Source organism: Gavialis gangeticus, unplaced genomic scaffold, assembly GCF_001723915.1.
Source record: "Gavialis gangeticus isolate Ggan-Ray unplaced genomic scaffold, GavGan_comp1, whole genome shotgun sequence".
Taxonomy (NCBI): Eukaryota; Metazoa; Chordata; order Crocodylia; family Gavialidae; genus Gavialis; species Gavialis gangeticus.
This window is the reverse complement of record NW_017729029.1, coordinates 65,042,081-65,058,496: the sequence shown is the minus strand read 5'-3', so window position 1 is coordinate 65,058,496 and position 16,416 is coordinate 65,042,081. Positions and strand designations below refer to the sequence as shown.

The 16,416-nt window shown below is 40.8% G+C and overlaps 1 protein-coding gene across 14 annotated transcripts in view; it reads right to left on the bottom strand.

Moving 5' to 3' along the window:
• Window positions 1-16,416, bottom strand: part of RAPGEF2 (Rap guanine nucleotide exchange factor 2) — a 382,443-nt gene that overhangs the window by 34,590 nt on the left and 331,437 nt on the right. For all 14 annotated transcript variants that reach the window (XM_019521725.1, XM_019521731.1, XM_019521717.1 and 11 more), the window contains 2 exons: window positions 11,675-11,921; window positions 6,906-7,063 (listed from right to left, as the gene is read on the bottom strand). In XM_019521725.1, coding sequence (XP_019377270.1) covers window positions 6,906-7,063; window positions 11,675-11,921 — 405 coding nt within the window. The remainder of the gene's footprint in view (window positions 1-6,905; window positions 7,064-11,674; window positions 11,922-16,416) is intronic.

Here is a 16,416-nt window from a genome sequence, read left to right as displayed (position 1 = left end):
ATGCTCAAACAGCAAAAGCTGGCTCACTCTCTCCTAACTCATGGTGGTGTACTCTGGGTTTAGGAACTACTTAAGAGAACATTTAGAAGATTAAGTGTGCTATAAATAATATATTACAGATACAGGGGACTCCTTGGACTATACCAGAGGTTCCCAAACCTTTTCTTATTGAGTACCCGCTTACAGGTTTATCAGCTGCCCATATTTCCCTACCACAATGTTTTATATTATAACCCCTTAAATGTCCATTATTACTATACCAAAAATTAAATCTGCCAGTACACAATTTCTCCCTGATGCCCCTTAAGAGATTTCTTGCATACCCCCAGGGGTACATGTACCACAGTTTGGGAACCCCTGGGCTATACAATAGAACACTTTTAGGAAGTCTGAAGTTCCTTGTCTACAAACTGGTCCTCAGTCTTAATAATATGTCTACTTAAGAAGGTCTTCACCATCTCTCCCTAGTCTTAGACTCCTATATTGAGAACACAAAGACAGCATGCTTTATTTTCTGTATAAAAATTCTGGTTTCCTACAAAGTTTAAAGTTAGTAGTAGTAGTATTTAAATTTATACTCTGAGCAAAACCAGACAGACTGACGGTGGCTTGCCATTTTCCTCTCAGCTTCATCTTCAAAACAGGATGCAGAGATCCTTCCAAACTTAAAAAGTTTTAAGAAATACCAAGATCTGGTTGTAAAATGAAGTACCCAAGAGAAGAAACCAGAATCTCAAATCTCTCCCCACAGTTTGGGATATAGGATTTATCGTGATACAAGTCATAAATATAAGCAATCTTCAAATACCTAAAATAAGGAACTTCAATAAAGTAGGCTGATTTCCATAGGTGCTGGCCTCCCCTAAATTATGCTCAAGTGAAAGGGAACTGAGAATGGTCAGCACTTACGAAAATCAGGCATGAGCATGTTTGAAAACGTTGGCCATTTTTAGGTAGAATTCTTAGAAATATAATTCCAGGAGGGCATGTGCCCCTATAGAGTCACAATCGTTCATACTGGAGAGGTATACATATAAATGGCAAGCAAGATTCATGGGTTAGCAGTCAGCTACATGTGGAAATATTTGTAGGCAAAACTGTAAAAAAAAAAGTTCAATGAAGTTGTGCATTTATCTTTTTGTTTTAACTTTTTGAATAATTATGTAACAAAACATTAAGTACAAAAAACCAAAAATAAATAAAATTTTATAAATCAAGACTAATAACTTCCTCCTCATTTTAATAAGAAAAATATTGGCCTGAAGAACTGAAAGGGAAACACAAAATACACATTCAGTATTCAAATTTTTTTCTTAATTTGTTTTAATAGCAAAAAATACAATGTTTGTGAGCAAGGCTGTCAGAGATTCTTATTACTTTTAAGATATTTAAAAACGCCAGAATTCTAAACTAAAACGTTGATTTTGAATATCTTCAAAGTTTGATGCTAAACTGAAATCTGGAATTGAACCCTATTTTCATGATACTAACAATATATGGTAGAAAGAGACCAAAAAAAAAAGCAAAGCTCTATAAATATTTTGCAGCTCTTTACCAGCAGACTTATTATGAAGAGCACAATTGTAAAGTAACCACAAAGTATTTTATTTTCACTGCTGTTACTTTAATTTTTAAGTGACTGTTAAAGTTAATATCTATTTTTAGAGATGAACAGCTTTTGCTATGCATGTCATGGATTTAAATTCCTGTTTAAACTCCTCTATAGAAAGAACCTACAGAATTTGTACTTTTATTCTGAAGGACATAAAGGTTATCTGAACAACATGAAAATAGAAGGCAGAGAGGAGTCTTCTAGGTCTACAGCTAAGAATGATACTTTAATAGATGGATACTGACTATCCAGCTGTTGGAAGAAAATGCTTACTTTGGAAACCCTGCAATCTTATTTGGCAGCAATTTACAGAAAAAAAGAATTTACCATTAGAATTGGATGTGCACTACATGTTTATTTTTAAATTACTACAAGAAACATGTATTCATCAACTGAAGGGCAGAAGTAAAAGTATAATAATTAAGCAGTTTTACCTTACTGTTAAATGTTCCCAGACTAGTCAATCTTGGAAACTTGAAGGTTAATTGCTCTTACAGATGGTTGATTTTAGTAACATACCGGGACTTAAGCATTCTACTTTATCAAATACCTTCAAATAAGCCAAGACCTTTCATATTTAATATGACATTCTGAAACTTGAGAAACAACAATGAAAAATTGATATATTAATCTGACTACTTACTTCACCATTTCCATATTTATTAGGATAAGTCAAGGCCAAGTTTTAGTCTTTCCTTTGTACTTCAGATCAATTACAATGATGTAGTAATGCCTTTACGTAACCATATTTCTAAACCCAATTTAAAAATGAATGTATTATAATCAAAACAGAGCACTTGCTTCCTGCACCAAATAAAGAAGAAGCCTGGACAAATAGACAGCTCACTTTTTCCTTCACTCAGCTAAGTAAGGGTCCATAATGTTTGAAACATTACTTGACCCAGCCGTCTTCTTTCAGTGGCTAACTGGGGCAGTTTCAAGTACAGATCGGTTTTCTCCAATACTTTCTGGGCTTTGAGGAGATGCAGGAAATAGACTTTGGGGAGATGGAGGAATTAGACCCTGCAGGGAGTGTCTCAGAGAGAAGTCAATAAAAAAGAAAAATTCTCAAATACAGCCCCATTCACCCATTTTCCTTTTCAAGGAAAGGAAAAGAGGTAGGGAAAGGAAAAGAAAGTCCTTGCTACTACCATGAAAAGAATTAAAGTCATAAGAATGAGACAGAACACAACTATGGCAAAAGATCAGTTCATTGGCTTGTCGTTATCTGGCTCAAGAATAACTTACTCTGCAGGTTTAAGAGCCACAGTATAAAGAATATGGCAGAAACACTTCTCCCCTGACTATCACATGGTAAACAATTGCCTCAATGGATGTAGTATCAGACTTGATTGATTTAGGTTAAATGGATTTATTGAACTTGGGTGCACTTTATTGAACTAAGGTACACAAAATCATCCAGTGGCTCGTGTCTGTAAGGCAATCACTCCTACAACTCTTAAGGTATCCAATGTACTTTGATGTTTTAAGCAGAAAAAATAATCAATTACTTTAAAGCACTTGATGTATATTTTTAAAAAGCTTTCATAAAGTAAAATACCACTAGACATAGTTCAATGAGAAAACAGTAATTCCTTAATACATGTACAGAAAAGAGGATGAAGGACAGTTGTAATGCTCAACTGAAGGCTCAACTCACTCCTGCCATTTCCAAAGCAAGGGCAAAAATAAGTGAATACTAACTTTCTTTCTCTCTCTACTTCAGTGAAAAGAACTTAATTTTGCTAATTTTCATTTCACAACATAAAATGGGTTTGATGTCTATGTACTGCAACAGTGATCTCTGGTTAATTAGCCTATAGGATAATTTGCTACTGTGGTTTAGCTTGCTGCCGTTATCATTTCCCACCAGCTGCTCCCTCCTTCCTTCCCCCACAAACTGCCCTGCTTCCCACCCTGCCCCCCCACAGCAAATTCATGGTAAATGGTCTATGCTGGATCATTCAACATTTACATTTCCTTTGGTGTAGCAAATTGGACAATTAATTGCACTACTACAGTTACTACTACTGGTAGATTGCAAGGATGTTTGTAGGTCTGGAAATGAGGTATTTATTGTGCTTAGTGCTGCACATATATGTAGGAAGAACACAACCACTTCTGAATCCTCCCTTAAAAGCAGGGATCCAACCCCAGGACATGTCCTTAGCACATGATTAAGGAGTCATGCTCTCTCTCCCCCCAGTGAATCTTGAATTCTGTTGCACTAAGGCACAGTTTTGAACAGGATGGAGGGCACCCCATTCCAGCCTAGTCAGGAACACGTGATTAAGACACACTGTTCAGATAAGGGAGACGTGGGTTGGAATTCCCTCTAAGGTTAGGATGCTCAAAGTCAGGCCTCTTATTACTTGTGTGAGCACTCTAAGCATTAGGTACTTGCACTATCCCTTAGGACAGGCATGCCTAATCTGCAGTCCATGGGCCAGGTCTGACCTCCGGCATCTTGTCATCTGGCCTGTGGATTTCCAACTGTAGGGAGCCCATGGGCCATGACCCTATGCCTTACATCCACTGTGCGAGAGAACACAGGGCCTGATCTGGTGCATGGGACTGGGTTGGGCTGTGCTGCTCAGGGTCCCTGGGTACTGATCTAGGCATGTGGGGCCTGCTGGAGGCATCAGTCTGGATCCAGCCATGTGGGTTCTGAGGGCTGGGGTCCAATCTAGCCTGTGGACTGACCCAATGACTCATTTGACCTGGAGGGCCATAAGGTTGAACACCATTGTATTAGAATATCCTTTACCTGCTCTGTTTTAAAAAGAAAAGAATAAACTAGGTATTTTTTTCCAAAAGGAATGGATTTGGCACCTAACTCCATGAAATGGTTCAAAGCTGTGAACACCTATCTGACATAGGCACCAACCTGCCAGCCAAAGTAAGGCAACAATCATATCGTTATCAGCGGATACTCCTATAAATTGTTATGATGCAACTGTTATGCTTGCAGGATTCTGTAGCAATACAGGTGTAGCAAAACCACCACAACTTTAAGCTCTTTTCAATTCAGTGTCTAACTAAGGGCAATTTAACTAACCTGTATCTACAGGATCATGCAGATGCAACAGTTGAGGCAAGCTTTTAAGTGTCAGCTGCCTTTCTCCTTCCCAAGTAGTTAAAAGGTACACTTGTCCATAACCTCAATCATGCTATTTTCAGGAACAAGGGAATCTAGCATTTTCATTGGCATTTAGCCTGCTTATCGATTTTACTGGTTATGGCTAGGTGCACCAAATGCTCAGTATGTTCACTGTTATGAATCCCATTCCAAGGCATTTGAATCCTTTTGTGTACTACATAGCAAAGCTGGACACCTAAGTCAGGGCCTTGGACTCCATTCTGGGGAGTAGAGGGTCTCAGTCACCCACAAGTTAGTCATGAAAATCTCAGCAGCAACATATTCAGATCTCTTTGTGGATCTTGCCTTAAGGGACTTGTCCAAGATGACCAAAGTCTATGGCTGAAACAGGAACTGAACCACAGATGAATCTGAATTCACCGAGTTCAGTTTAAGGACTTCCTCCCTCCGCTGAAACGAATGTAGTCTATTTCAGTATATGAAATCTCCTGTGGGTTAGTTCAGACTACTACAGTCTTGAATAAATTATTGTCCAAAAGATGAGTTTGGAGATAAAGCAAAATCAGAACATATCATGTATGCCATACCCTAAATTATAGGCAAACCATGCATTAAAACAGAGGTGGATTTGGGGGTGGGAGGCAGACGGCAGAGGAAGGAGGGGGACCTGCACTGGTGCACTTACACCCCTTTGGTTCCTGTTCCAGCCAAAGTTTAAAACGGCCTAGCAGAGGCTGCAGCATTTCTAGACAGGCAGTGCTAAGAGGGTCAACTAACCTTATCCCTCATTATCGTCTACCTGATCCCTTCTAAACCATTCTAAACCTGATCCCTTCTAAACCATTTGTTAACAACCTCTCTACTGTACTGCTCCTGGCAATGAAGCTCCTATTTCACAGCCCTGCAGACTGTCTTCAACTCATTCCAACATAGCTTTATTCATTTTTGCTTCAATCTTAAACTAAATAATACAATCCTAGGCTCCTAGTATAACAGTAAAGCTTCTATAGTTTCATAGTAGCTAGGGTCAGGAGGAACATGAACAGATCATCTAGCCTGACCCCCTGCCACAGGCAGGAATGAATGCTGGGTTCACAAGACCCCAGACAGATGATCATCCAACCTCGTCTTGAATTTGCCCAAGGTAGGGGCGAGGACCACTTCCCTGGGAAGTTGGTTCCAGGTTTTGTCCACCCTAACTGTAAAATATTGCCTTCTGATCTCTAACCTAAACCTATTCTCCACCAGCTTCTTACCATTGTTCCTCATCACCCCAGGTGATGCTGGGGAGAAAAGAGCTCTACTTATTTGCTGTTGACCTCCCCTGATGAGTTTGTAGGCGGCCCTCAGGTCCCCCCTCAGCCTCCTCTTGCTGAGGCTGAACAGGTTCAGGTCCCTCAGTCTCTCCTTGTAGGGCCTGTCCTGCTGCCCTCTCACCAAGTGGGTGGCCCTCCTCTGAACCCTCTCCAGGCTGGCCACAACCCTTTTGAAGTGCGGTGCCCAGTACTGGACGCAGTACTCCAACTGCGGCCTGACCAAAGTCGCATAGAGGGGGAGTATCAGCTCTCTGAACCGGCTTGAGATGCACCTTTGGATGCATGACAAGGTATGGCTGGCCTTGCAGGCTGTGGTCTGGTATTGGCAGCTCATTTTCATCTTGGAGTCAATAACGACTCCAAGATCCCTTTCCGCCTCTGTGCTTTCAAGGAGGGAAACTCTTCTAGTTCATTTTTAAAGCCTCAACATCTGCACACCCACTTCTCAAAATTCTAGATCCACCCATTCCACCCAGTAGAGCACCCAGAACACCAGCAGACTCTCCCTATGCCTAAGGAAATGTGTTTGTGCTTGCAAAGCTTGCAAAGAAAATTTTTTCCAACTATTTAGTTGGTCTAATAAAAGATATCACCTTTACCCAAACAACTTTGTCCATCTACGTCCTTAGCCCAACACGGCTACAACCAACAACCCTAAATCCACCCATGCATACAACTTACATAAAAAGAATAGATGCGCATAAACGTTTATCTTTATGTGGAATTAACTGGAACAATGTGACCAGGAGCTGTAGGTAAGAGACCTATGTCGTCTGCATAGATGTGGTCAATATAAACTCATGTGCACATCCAAAATCTGAAGGGCTTTCAGGAAAGTTAACAGAGGGCTTAAGAAAAATAATAAACTGATGCTCACCTGGAGTTGTGTTGAAGTCTAAGATGCGGTGATGCGACTGCAATAAATCTGGATTACTGGATGACAGGGTTCCACTGACTGGTAGAGCAGGAGGGATGTGTTTGGTTTGCCTCAGTCCTACAATACTGTCATCTTGGGACTGGCCAATTCCAATATCGCTGTGCCATAGAAAGAAGAAAGAAAAACTTTAGGACTTAGAAGTTTTCACATTTTTGTTTATATTCACAGAAATCACTGATTTATAGTTAATATACCCCCAACTAGTACTTACTATATAGTTTCTCTTTGTGTTGTTCAGGAGCATCCAGATACCACAGGACAATTATATTAGAATTGCTTTGCCCTTTCTAGGTTCTATGGAAACAGCTTTGTTGGGTTTTTCTTACCATTTTTGTAATGGCAGGAAGAATTTATTGAAAAGTTTGTGAATACCGTGCTTCTAAAAAAACCTAAAACTTCAGCTCAGTCTTCTCTCAACTAATGAAATCTAGCTCATCTTATAAATGAATGCCTTATCCCAGAACAAGCACTGCATCCCACCCTTCAATCACATAGCTCCAGAGGGTCTCAAAAATGCTGGCAGGTCATGGGTAGAGATGGGGTATCTGATAAATGTGGATACCAATCCATAGATTACTTGCATTTCAGGATGTAAGGTGCTAGACCTAAATAAAGAGTACAAATAAAGAATGGGAGATAACTAGCTAAATTACAAAATTCCTGAAAAGAATCTATAGGTTTTGGTGGATCAGAGTCTTGATCTCAATAGGAGTCAGCAATGTGATATAGTTACAAAAAAAAGGAAATAAGAATTGTGGGTGCATCAACAGGAATATTAGACGCAAGACACAGGAGGTGATATTGCCACTCTAGTCAGTATTCCTTAGGACTCATCTGGAGTACTATACGTCGTTCTTGTCTCAGCATTTTAAGGAGAAGTTAGGGAGGGTCCAGATGCAGGCAACAAAAGTGATAAAGGGGTTGGAAAGTAAGTCATACAAGGAAAGGTTGAGAGAGCCAGGCATGTTTAGCTTGGAGAAAAAAAAGAATTGGAGCTGGGGGGCATCATAGTAGTCTTCAAATATTTGAACAAATGTTCACTTTTGCTGCAGAGAGCAGAACACAAAACAATGGCTTTAAAGTTGCAGCAAAGTAGACAAAATTAGATCTCAAGATGAAAACTTTATTGTTACAACACTAAGGCAGTAGAATACATTATTCAGGGAAGTTCTGGAATGTTCTTCATTAGAGGTTTACAAGAGGAAGCCGAATAGGTATTGGACAAGGATGACTGAGTAGCAGCATTCATGCAGGGGGTTAGACCAAATGACCCTAGAAGTCCCTTCCCATTCCATGATTCTAAATAGACCTTACTCAGCAATGGAAACAAACTGGAGCCAGTGGAGAAGGCTGAGCCAAGGGGTCTCTCAATAGCTAGACAAGCTGTGGCTAACCTGCAGTATTCATGCCACAAGTAGCATAGGAAGTCTCTGCATTTGGCATATGACAGACTGGAAAGGAGATAAGCTGCATAGCAGCTGATTGGGCAGGAAGGAGAAAGCAAAGCAGCAGATCAGGCAGGCAACACAGGGCAAGAAGCAGTAAGAGCAGAAGATTGGGCAAGAGAAAGGGACCTAAGTGGCACTAGAAGAGGGCACAGGGTTTAATTTGTGGCATGCCTGCCAAAAAGTTCAATCCCCAGCTGAGAGAGACTATCGAAGAGTGACGCTGGTCAATTTACTTTAAAAAGAAAACTGAACTTCAAATAAAATGTTTTGGTGAGTGGAAGTCGCATATTAAATGAGAACACATTTTAAAAAATAGATACCCACACACATAGCAACCTGAAACTTGAACTTCATTCTGAATTGCCATGCACAGGCATCTAGCCTAAAAAGAAACTGGCATACTTACAATATAAAAGGATGTAGGAGCTTAATTTTAAGCTATGGTTTGGAAACCTTAGCCTGCTGGTCACTAATCAGAGTATCTACATTAAAACTGTAAGGAACTGACTTAGTTCATCATAAATTGCATTTCCATTTTGGATTGTCATATTACACTTAGTTATACTTTCCTGTGCTTACAGAAGCAGCCATTCAATCAACATACTCCTCCTGTCCTATATCCTTATTTCTAGTGCTGTTCACGGCAGATCTGGGAAATGATTTGGTTAGCACTGGCAATCTGAGAAGCAATCTGGTCAGCAAATGACTGAAGACAAACCAGTGCTAGTATCAGGTACCATAGAATAGTCAAGAATAGAGTCCCTTTGGCTGCAGACTGATATTGATGTGGATGAGTGAAGCAAAGCAGGAACAAGCTACAATTTATTTGATGAGATGTCTCTATGCCATATGTTGGCAACATTTTTCAGGGGTGGACCAGAATGATCGAGCTTGGATTGAAGGTAAATGGGAACTACGAAGCCAGCTGCTGCTTCTCTCTGCTGCCCAGTCATCGTGCAGCATGGGAAAAGGACGTGCCCATCCAAGCACCCAGCTGCTGAAGCCTCCACTCTGTGTGTCACATGCAGTAGCTCTGCAGGCCAGATAGGTCAGTAATCCCTGCTCTATGCAAAGCTTAGCGTGCAGTGAGCAGCAGCAATGGCAATTCAAGAGGGAACAGTCAGCTCTCCTACCACTATTGAACACATTTTGCTATGTAACCACAAGGACATCAATACTGCTGGATGTATTGTTTTTTCAAGTACAAAAACAATGATCCAATCACTTCTAGTCATAGCAACAACTGATGGTATTTTTCACAGAAAAGGTGTCAACATCAATATTTTGGCTAAATACAAACTCATATAATGATATCCTACCTACTTCATAAAGTCCTCCTACAGTGTCAACTAGATACTGTACTCCTTTTCCTTTCTCTCCACTTGTATAATTTTACCATGCATTGTTAAACACGCTGTGTTCTATACTAGAAGTGACTTTACTCAAGAGGATCAACACAGATCAAATTAATTCTGATGTTGTAAAGATTAAAAAAAAGTTTCAAAAGTGCTATTAGAATCTCACATGAATGGTAAGATACAAGTACAAAGCATTTACTTTAAGCCCAAATGGAAGCTTGGATAAAATTAAAAAATAATCAGTGAAATCCTGATGGGTTGTAAACAAAAAATAAACCCCAGAAAAATCAGGCTTATGACTAGTAACACTATATGCAATCTTGGGTACTTCCACAACATACTTTTTCTCGCTGTTTTTCAAAATACTTTATTTGGTGGTGGTGGGCAGGGGTGCTGGCAGGAAGACTGAGGCTTAAAGTGGGGGGGGGGGAATACGTGAATTTCAGTTACTTTTGCAATTTTTCAGTGTGTGCTGAGGTACTATTAATACAGAAAGAATTAACAATTTGAAGAATATACATTTCCTGCCTGAATAGCAAAGAAGATCTTTATTTACTTATGTTTACTAACTAGTAAATGACCTCTTTGAAAGGCAAGACAGTAGGCATTAAATTGCTTATGTGCTTTCTATTTGAGGTTTCCAAAAAAGAACAAATGAGGACTTGAAGTCCCTTGTGACACTGAAATGCTGTTAATTATTAAGAAACCCAAGTCAGAAGTTTGCTGGGAGTGAAGGCACGTATTTGAAAAGCTACATCCCACACATCTCTATGTGGGAATCACACTTTCACAAACAGCTGAAATGTCAATGGGCTTTAAAGACCTAAATTGCTATACGTAATGCAGGGATTAAGACTAGCAAAAAGGGAAAGGGATTTTAAAGTCAACCATATTGTTTTTCTGGCTTTTACTAGTCTTCTGAATAAGAATTAGGAACTGCAAAGAGAAATTGTGTCACTTTTTTCCTCCATTTTTCCCTAAGACAGTTTGATACTATTAATATTATTAATATAGAACAGTGCAAACAATATATATAGTTCAACAGAAAACTAAAAGAGCATAAACATGCTAAACTATTATACAGTAAAGGCTGCTTAATAATTAGATATTAGGAAAAACTTTTTTTGATATGGGGATACAGAAGGAAAGTGCTGTTGGTTCTATTGTATCAGCAAATTTTCCTTTGCTAGGACCTAGTATATTTGGTGTTTCATGTTTTTCTCTTCCATATTCCCCCATTCTCAGGTTAGAGTAAGACCCCACCAACTCCACCAGAAAGACTTTAAAAGAGACTCAGTATTGGTCAGATAAGAGTTTTTCACCACCACAATACATCCCTTCTAACCATGGGCTAAAAAGATGCCAGATTAGAAAAGATACACGAGGTATACAATTTAGCACCTGTGTAAAATATATCCAGCTCCATTGAAGGACATGGGTTTAAATCTGGTTTGGGGATTTTGGCTTTGTTTGCCCTTCTAGTAGCATGAAACAGCTATCACTGGGATGGAGAAACACACATGATCGCTGCTCAGAACCCATTGCAAACAACTTGCTGGCCCAACTATACTCACTAATATCAATCATAATTGCAAAAAGGACCTTTTAATACTTACCATGGCAGAAAGGTCAAAATGTAAAAATGTTTAAACCAGAATTTCATTAAAAACAGCAGAAAATAGTAAGTGCTAACATCAAGTATGGTAATGTTAACAGCATCAAGAGTGTGCACATATTTGCTACAGGAATAACAGCCAAGATTAATACCTTAGATATCAAATAAGGTACCAGACAGTTCATAAAGAAAGCAAAAACAGTTCTTTTTAAAGATTTAACATATCCTTCTGCTTAAATATCTATACATAACAAATGAAGCATTTTACAGTAAATCAAAAGTGCTCACTTGTACGGTTTCTGAGGCAGGATACTGATTCGTGTTTTATCAAGTATCTTTTTTAGTTTGTTTCGTCCTCCAACTGTGTTGGCTTTGCTTTTCTTATTAACTTTTTCTAGTCCTATCACCTGTTCCACATCAACAGCAAGGTCTGGAATGGAGTAACGACTTGCTTTTTTAATATCACCAATTTTAGGCAGGTGGGGAGCACCATTTCTTTTCTCCTCTGACAATCTTGTTAGAAGTTCCTTAAAAACTGCAAAGGAAATAAAGGTTTAATAATGTGAATTAGAGGAAAAAAAGATTCTCTCTGTAACATTTTTTGTGTTAATTACTACGCCAAAGACTGCCCAGAACACTGTGACAATATAAAATAGAAAACAGGGAAACTGACCCAGCATACAGGACATGAATGCAAGACCAAAGTCAACAGTGTTGGTGGGAGATCTTTGATTTCAACCACTGGATGGTGTTCCACAAATGAGGAACTGTGGAGAAAGAGACCTGGTCTATATCAAACATCTAACACATTAATAAACAGGAAGAAGTTGAAGTCACAGTTTTGGTCATGGATTGGACTGGCATCATAGATCTGGTGTGAAAATTGCAAGGTTTAGCCTACGCAAGAAGAACAACCAGATTAAAAAGAGGGAGGTGGTATGCTCTACATTGACAATACAAACATTTGTTTTGAATCTCAAGAACAGATGAAAGGCATTTTGCTGGTTGTCTCTGAATCAAGCTAAAAGGAAAAAGAACAGGAGTGATGATATGCTATGCGTCTATAACATCACCGAATCAGGAGGAGACTGACAAAGAATTCAGAAGCTGGAAGGTTACTTAGGTGAAACCGACACAAAAAGCTAGAAAGTCACTTTTCTATGAAAAAGGAGCAGCAGCATAAACAAACAAAATAAAAAACACCATAGGTTTCAAACTCAGAAAACTGGTAAGGAGGGCATATTAGTAATAATAGTTAGGACAAAGAAAGGAGCTCAGGACACCCGGCAGTTACTGAAGGAGAATATTATATGCACAGGAGCAAGCTACCCTAATGTGAAGGAAAAATAGAACATACAGTAAAAGATCAATATGGCTACATCAGAAACTCTTTCATTACCATAAAAATCAAAAAATAATCATGCAAAAAAAGGAAACAAGGGCACATGACTAAGTGGAAAAGGAAAAAAAGGAAGCATAGGAAAACAAAAGGCAGAAAGACTAAGGCACAAAGGTAGGGTCTATACTAGGCCTGTGTGAATAGGGGAGTATTTGATTTGGATTCAGAGGACAGTGATTTGATTTGGAGATTTGGATCACTGTCCCGAACTCATTTGGCCGAATCGGCTTTGGAAGATTGGGTGCTGATTCAGAGAGATTTCGTCATAGACTATAATATCCAATTACTGAAATACCTATAACTCTGTCATTTTTTGGCTGATTTGGATGAAAAACAGCAGGGTGATAGTCCCTTCTGAGGGCATGAAGCCTGCCAAATTTCAAGGAGATAGGTGCAGGGGTTTCTGGGAACCTTCCCCTCGAACTGCTGAAAGCAAAACTTGTATCACTTGCGTGTGTTAAGGCAGATTTGGATGAAAACAGCAGGGATGGTTGCCTGTAACAGGGGGCCTTCCTGGTGCCAGTTAGATCTCCGCCTGCCCACCTGTTTCTGGGGCCAGTCGCCCACCCCTCTTTTGCTCAGGCAGAAACTCCTCACAAAAGGGACAGAAAGGCTGGAGACAGACGCTCATATACTTCCAGAGCACAGTAATTGGAAGGGGACTTAGAGAAAGATCACAGTCACTGGCCAGCTACAGACGTCAGTTTTTCCCCTTCTGCTCCCCTTCCCTCTTTTCAGTTTGTTTCCCTGAAAGGCTGCCTTTCGAATCTCCAAATCGATTCAGAGGGGTTTTTTGGTCTCCCTATTCAATTTGGATTCGGTGATTCAGCCTCTGAATTGGGCCGAATCTAATCAGTGACTGAAGCTTTGCACACCCCTAGTCTATACTGCTTCTAGGGAGCTCTTGAATGTCACTGAGAAAAACACTGTATCCACCCACACCTTCTTGATCTTCATGCGCCAGTTGCAGAAATGAGGGCATGAATCTGCACTGATGTCACCTGTATCACCACAATATCTGACATATTTGAAACTGTTAGGTTGCCCTCAGAATAGGCTTGTAACTTAATTTGCGGTTTGGTTAGTGCAGAAATCAAGTTGGTAGATAAGGTGCACATATCAGTTATATGCTTGAACAAAGCAGCAATATAGACGCATCCAAAATGAGTACAAACTAGCAAGAGACATAAAAGGCAATCAGAAAAGATTCTATACACTAGTAGAGGTAGAAAGTTGTAGCTGTGATGTCCAAGAAATATTTGAGGGGTGAGGATTTTTTTGTGCTACCTTTTATTGGACCAAATATATAGTTGGGAAACTTTTCAGACAGCTCTTGGGTATGAAGTGCCCTAATAAATCTGAAACCTGTCAACATATCTATGAAACCATAACAATCAACTGCCCTCACACAACAAGAACATCAGAATTAACAGATGCTATGCATGTCTATCACAGAACCTGGTATTATCTCATACACAGTGTACCAAATGCCCTCATGGGAACAATGGGTGTGAAAACAGGGGAACTATGCACCAGAATGAACTATCACAGAAAAAATATAAAGGACAGAGATACACAGAGACCAGTAGGAACAGATTTTTTTAAATTTTTATTTATTTATTTATTTATTTTTACCAATCAACCACTCCCTCTCTGACCTCACAGTCTTTGTGCTCAAAGAAAATCTAAAAAAATACCTCTTCCATCTTGAACAGGCCCTCTTCTCACTAATCAGATTGCTTAGTCTACTGCACTACTTTTGTCTTGTATGCTATGGACAGAAGTTACACAAACTGATTTTAGTGATCAGAAACTGGCTTAAACCTGCAACAGAACAGAAGTTCAGTGCACTTAAACTGCTTTCAAAATGGCCGAAACTGGTTTAACAAACCTGGTCAGATGTACTATCAGACTGAACTGATTTAGGTCAAACCAGTTTATGGAACCTCTGTCCTAGATCCCTTCCTGGTGCAAGTTAACTATCAGTCCTCCAGCATCACAGGATGCTCTGCAGCCCTGGGCTGTGCTACCTGCCAAGCAAACCCTGTCTGGGGTCCTGTGCAGGAAGGGCAGGGAGTTTAAATGCCCCTCCCTCCTCTCATGCCAGCCTCTGGAGCAGCGAGTGGGGAAAGGAAGGCAGGGGCAGCTCCACCCCTGCCAAGTAGACCCCAGTAGGGGTCCTGTGTGGGTGGGGGAAGGGATTTAAACCCCCCTCTCTTCTCCGTTCAGCAAGCTGACCTGGGCTGGTGTCTGGCCACAACCCCCACTTGAGCAGAGAGCTGAGTAAAAGCCTGTTAGAGGCTGCTCCACCCCTGCCAGGCAGATCCTGGCTGGAGTCCTGTGTGGGCAGGGGAAGAAGTTTAAACACCCTTCCCCTCTGCCTCAGCATGTCAACCTAGGCCAATGTCTGACCTGCTTGAGCATGGTAAAAGCCTGATGGGCTGCTCTGCCCCTACCAGGCAGTCCCTGGTTGGAGTCCTGTGTGGACAGGGAAGGGGTTTAAACATCCCTCCCCTCTCCTCTACCTCAATATGCCAGCCTGGGCTGGGGTCTGGGCATGCCTCCCTCCTCCCCCCCCACCCCCAGCCCAGCAGGGAGCAGGGGAAGTGCCTGGCAGGGGCTCATTCCCTCACCCACCAGCATACCCTGGCTGGGGTCCATGCAGGCCAAAGTGGGGTTTAACCTGCTCCACCCCCCATCATACTCAGTGAGCCTGCCAGAGCCTGGCCACGTCCTCCCTCCTCCCCCTCCCAGCTTGAGTAGGGAGACGGGGAAAGCCTTGGAAGGCTTCTCTCAGCTTTTCTCTAGCCTTCCCGCCACTGCCAAAGGGAAGGGAAGGCATGGTCTAGCCCTCCGCCCCTCCCCCAGCTTTTAGCCTGAGCCACCACAGGTGTGTGGCTGTATTTGCAGAATCAAAAGTAAATGTCTGTTCACTTTCTTATCGGTTCAATCTACACAAAGTTTGAATCAATTCAGCCTTAGGCTTTTTGACTGTCAATACTTAGCCACTAAGGCTCCTGATAACAAGTCTTCACTCCAAGCTTGCAGCTGTTCTCCATTTCTCCAACCAAACTGCTTTCATTTATATGGAGACTCTTCTTCGCTCTTTTGCTCAACCTATGTTAGCTAGTTTATCAGTCCTGAGGAGGGTAACCTGATGCCTGAAACCGGAGTCCAACAGCTCTTCCAACTATTTAAATGATCCAAAAAGGATAATCACACAAAAAAAAAAAAATCTTACCTTTCATTCAATGCATTAGAAGTAAATGTTAAGTATAAAGCCTACTAATTAACAGAGGAAGAGCGCAAAGAATGTATAAGAAAGAAAAAGCAGAAGTATTAAATGTTTTTTTGTTTTATTTCACAAAAACAGTTAACCAAAACTAGATATGTAATTATTTTTCACATGGAAATAGGACCACAATTAAGAACAGGGAAAGAGCAGCTAAAGAATATAGTTTCATAGTTTCTAGGGTTGGAAGGGACCTGAGCAGATCATCTAGTCCGACCCCCTGCCATGGCAGGAAGAGCACTGGGGTCAAATGACCCCAGTAAGGTGGTCATCCAACCTCCTCTTAAAAACCCCCAGGGTGGGAGCCTGCACCACCTCACTTGGAAGCTGGTTCCAGAC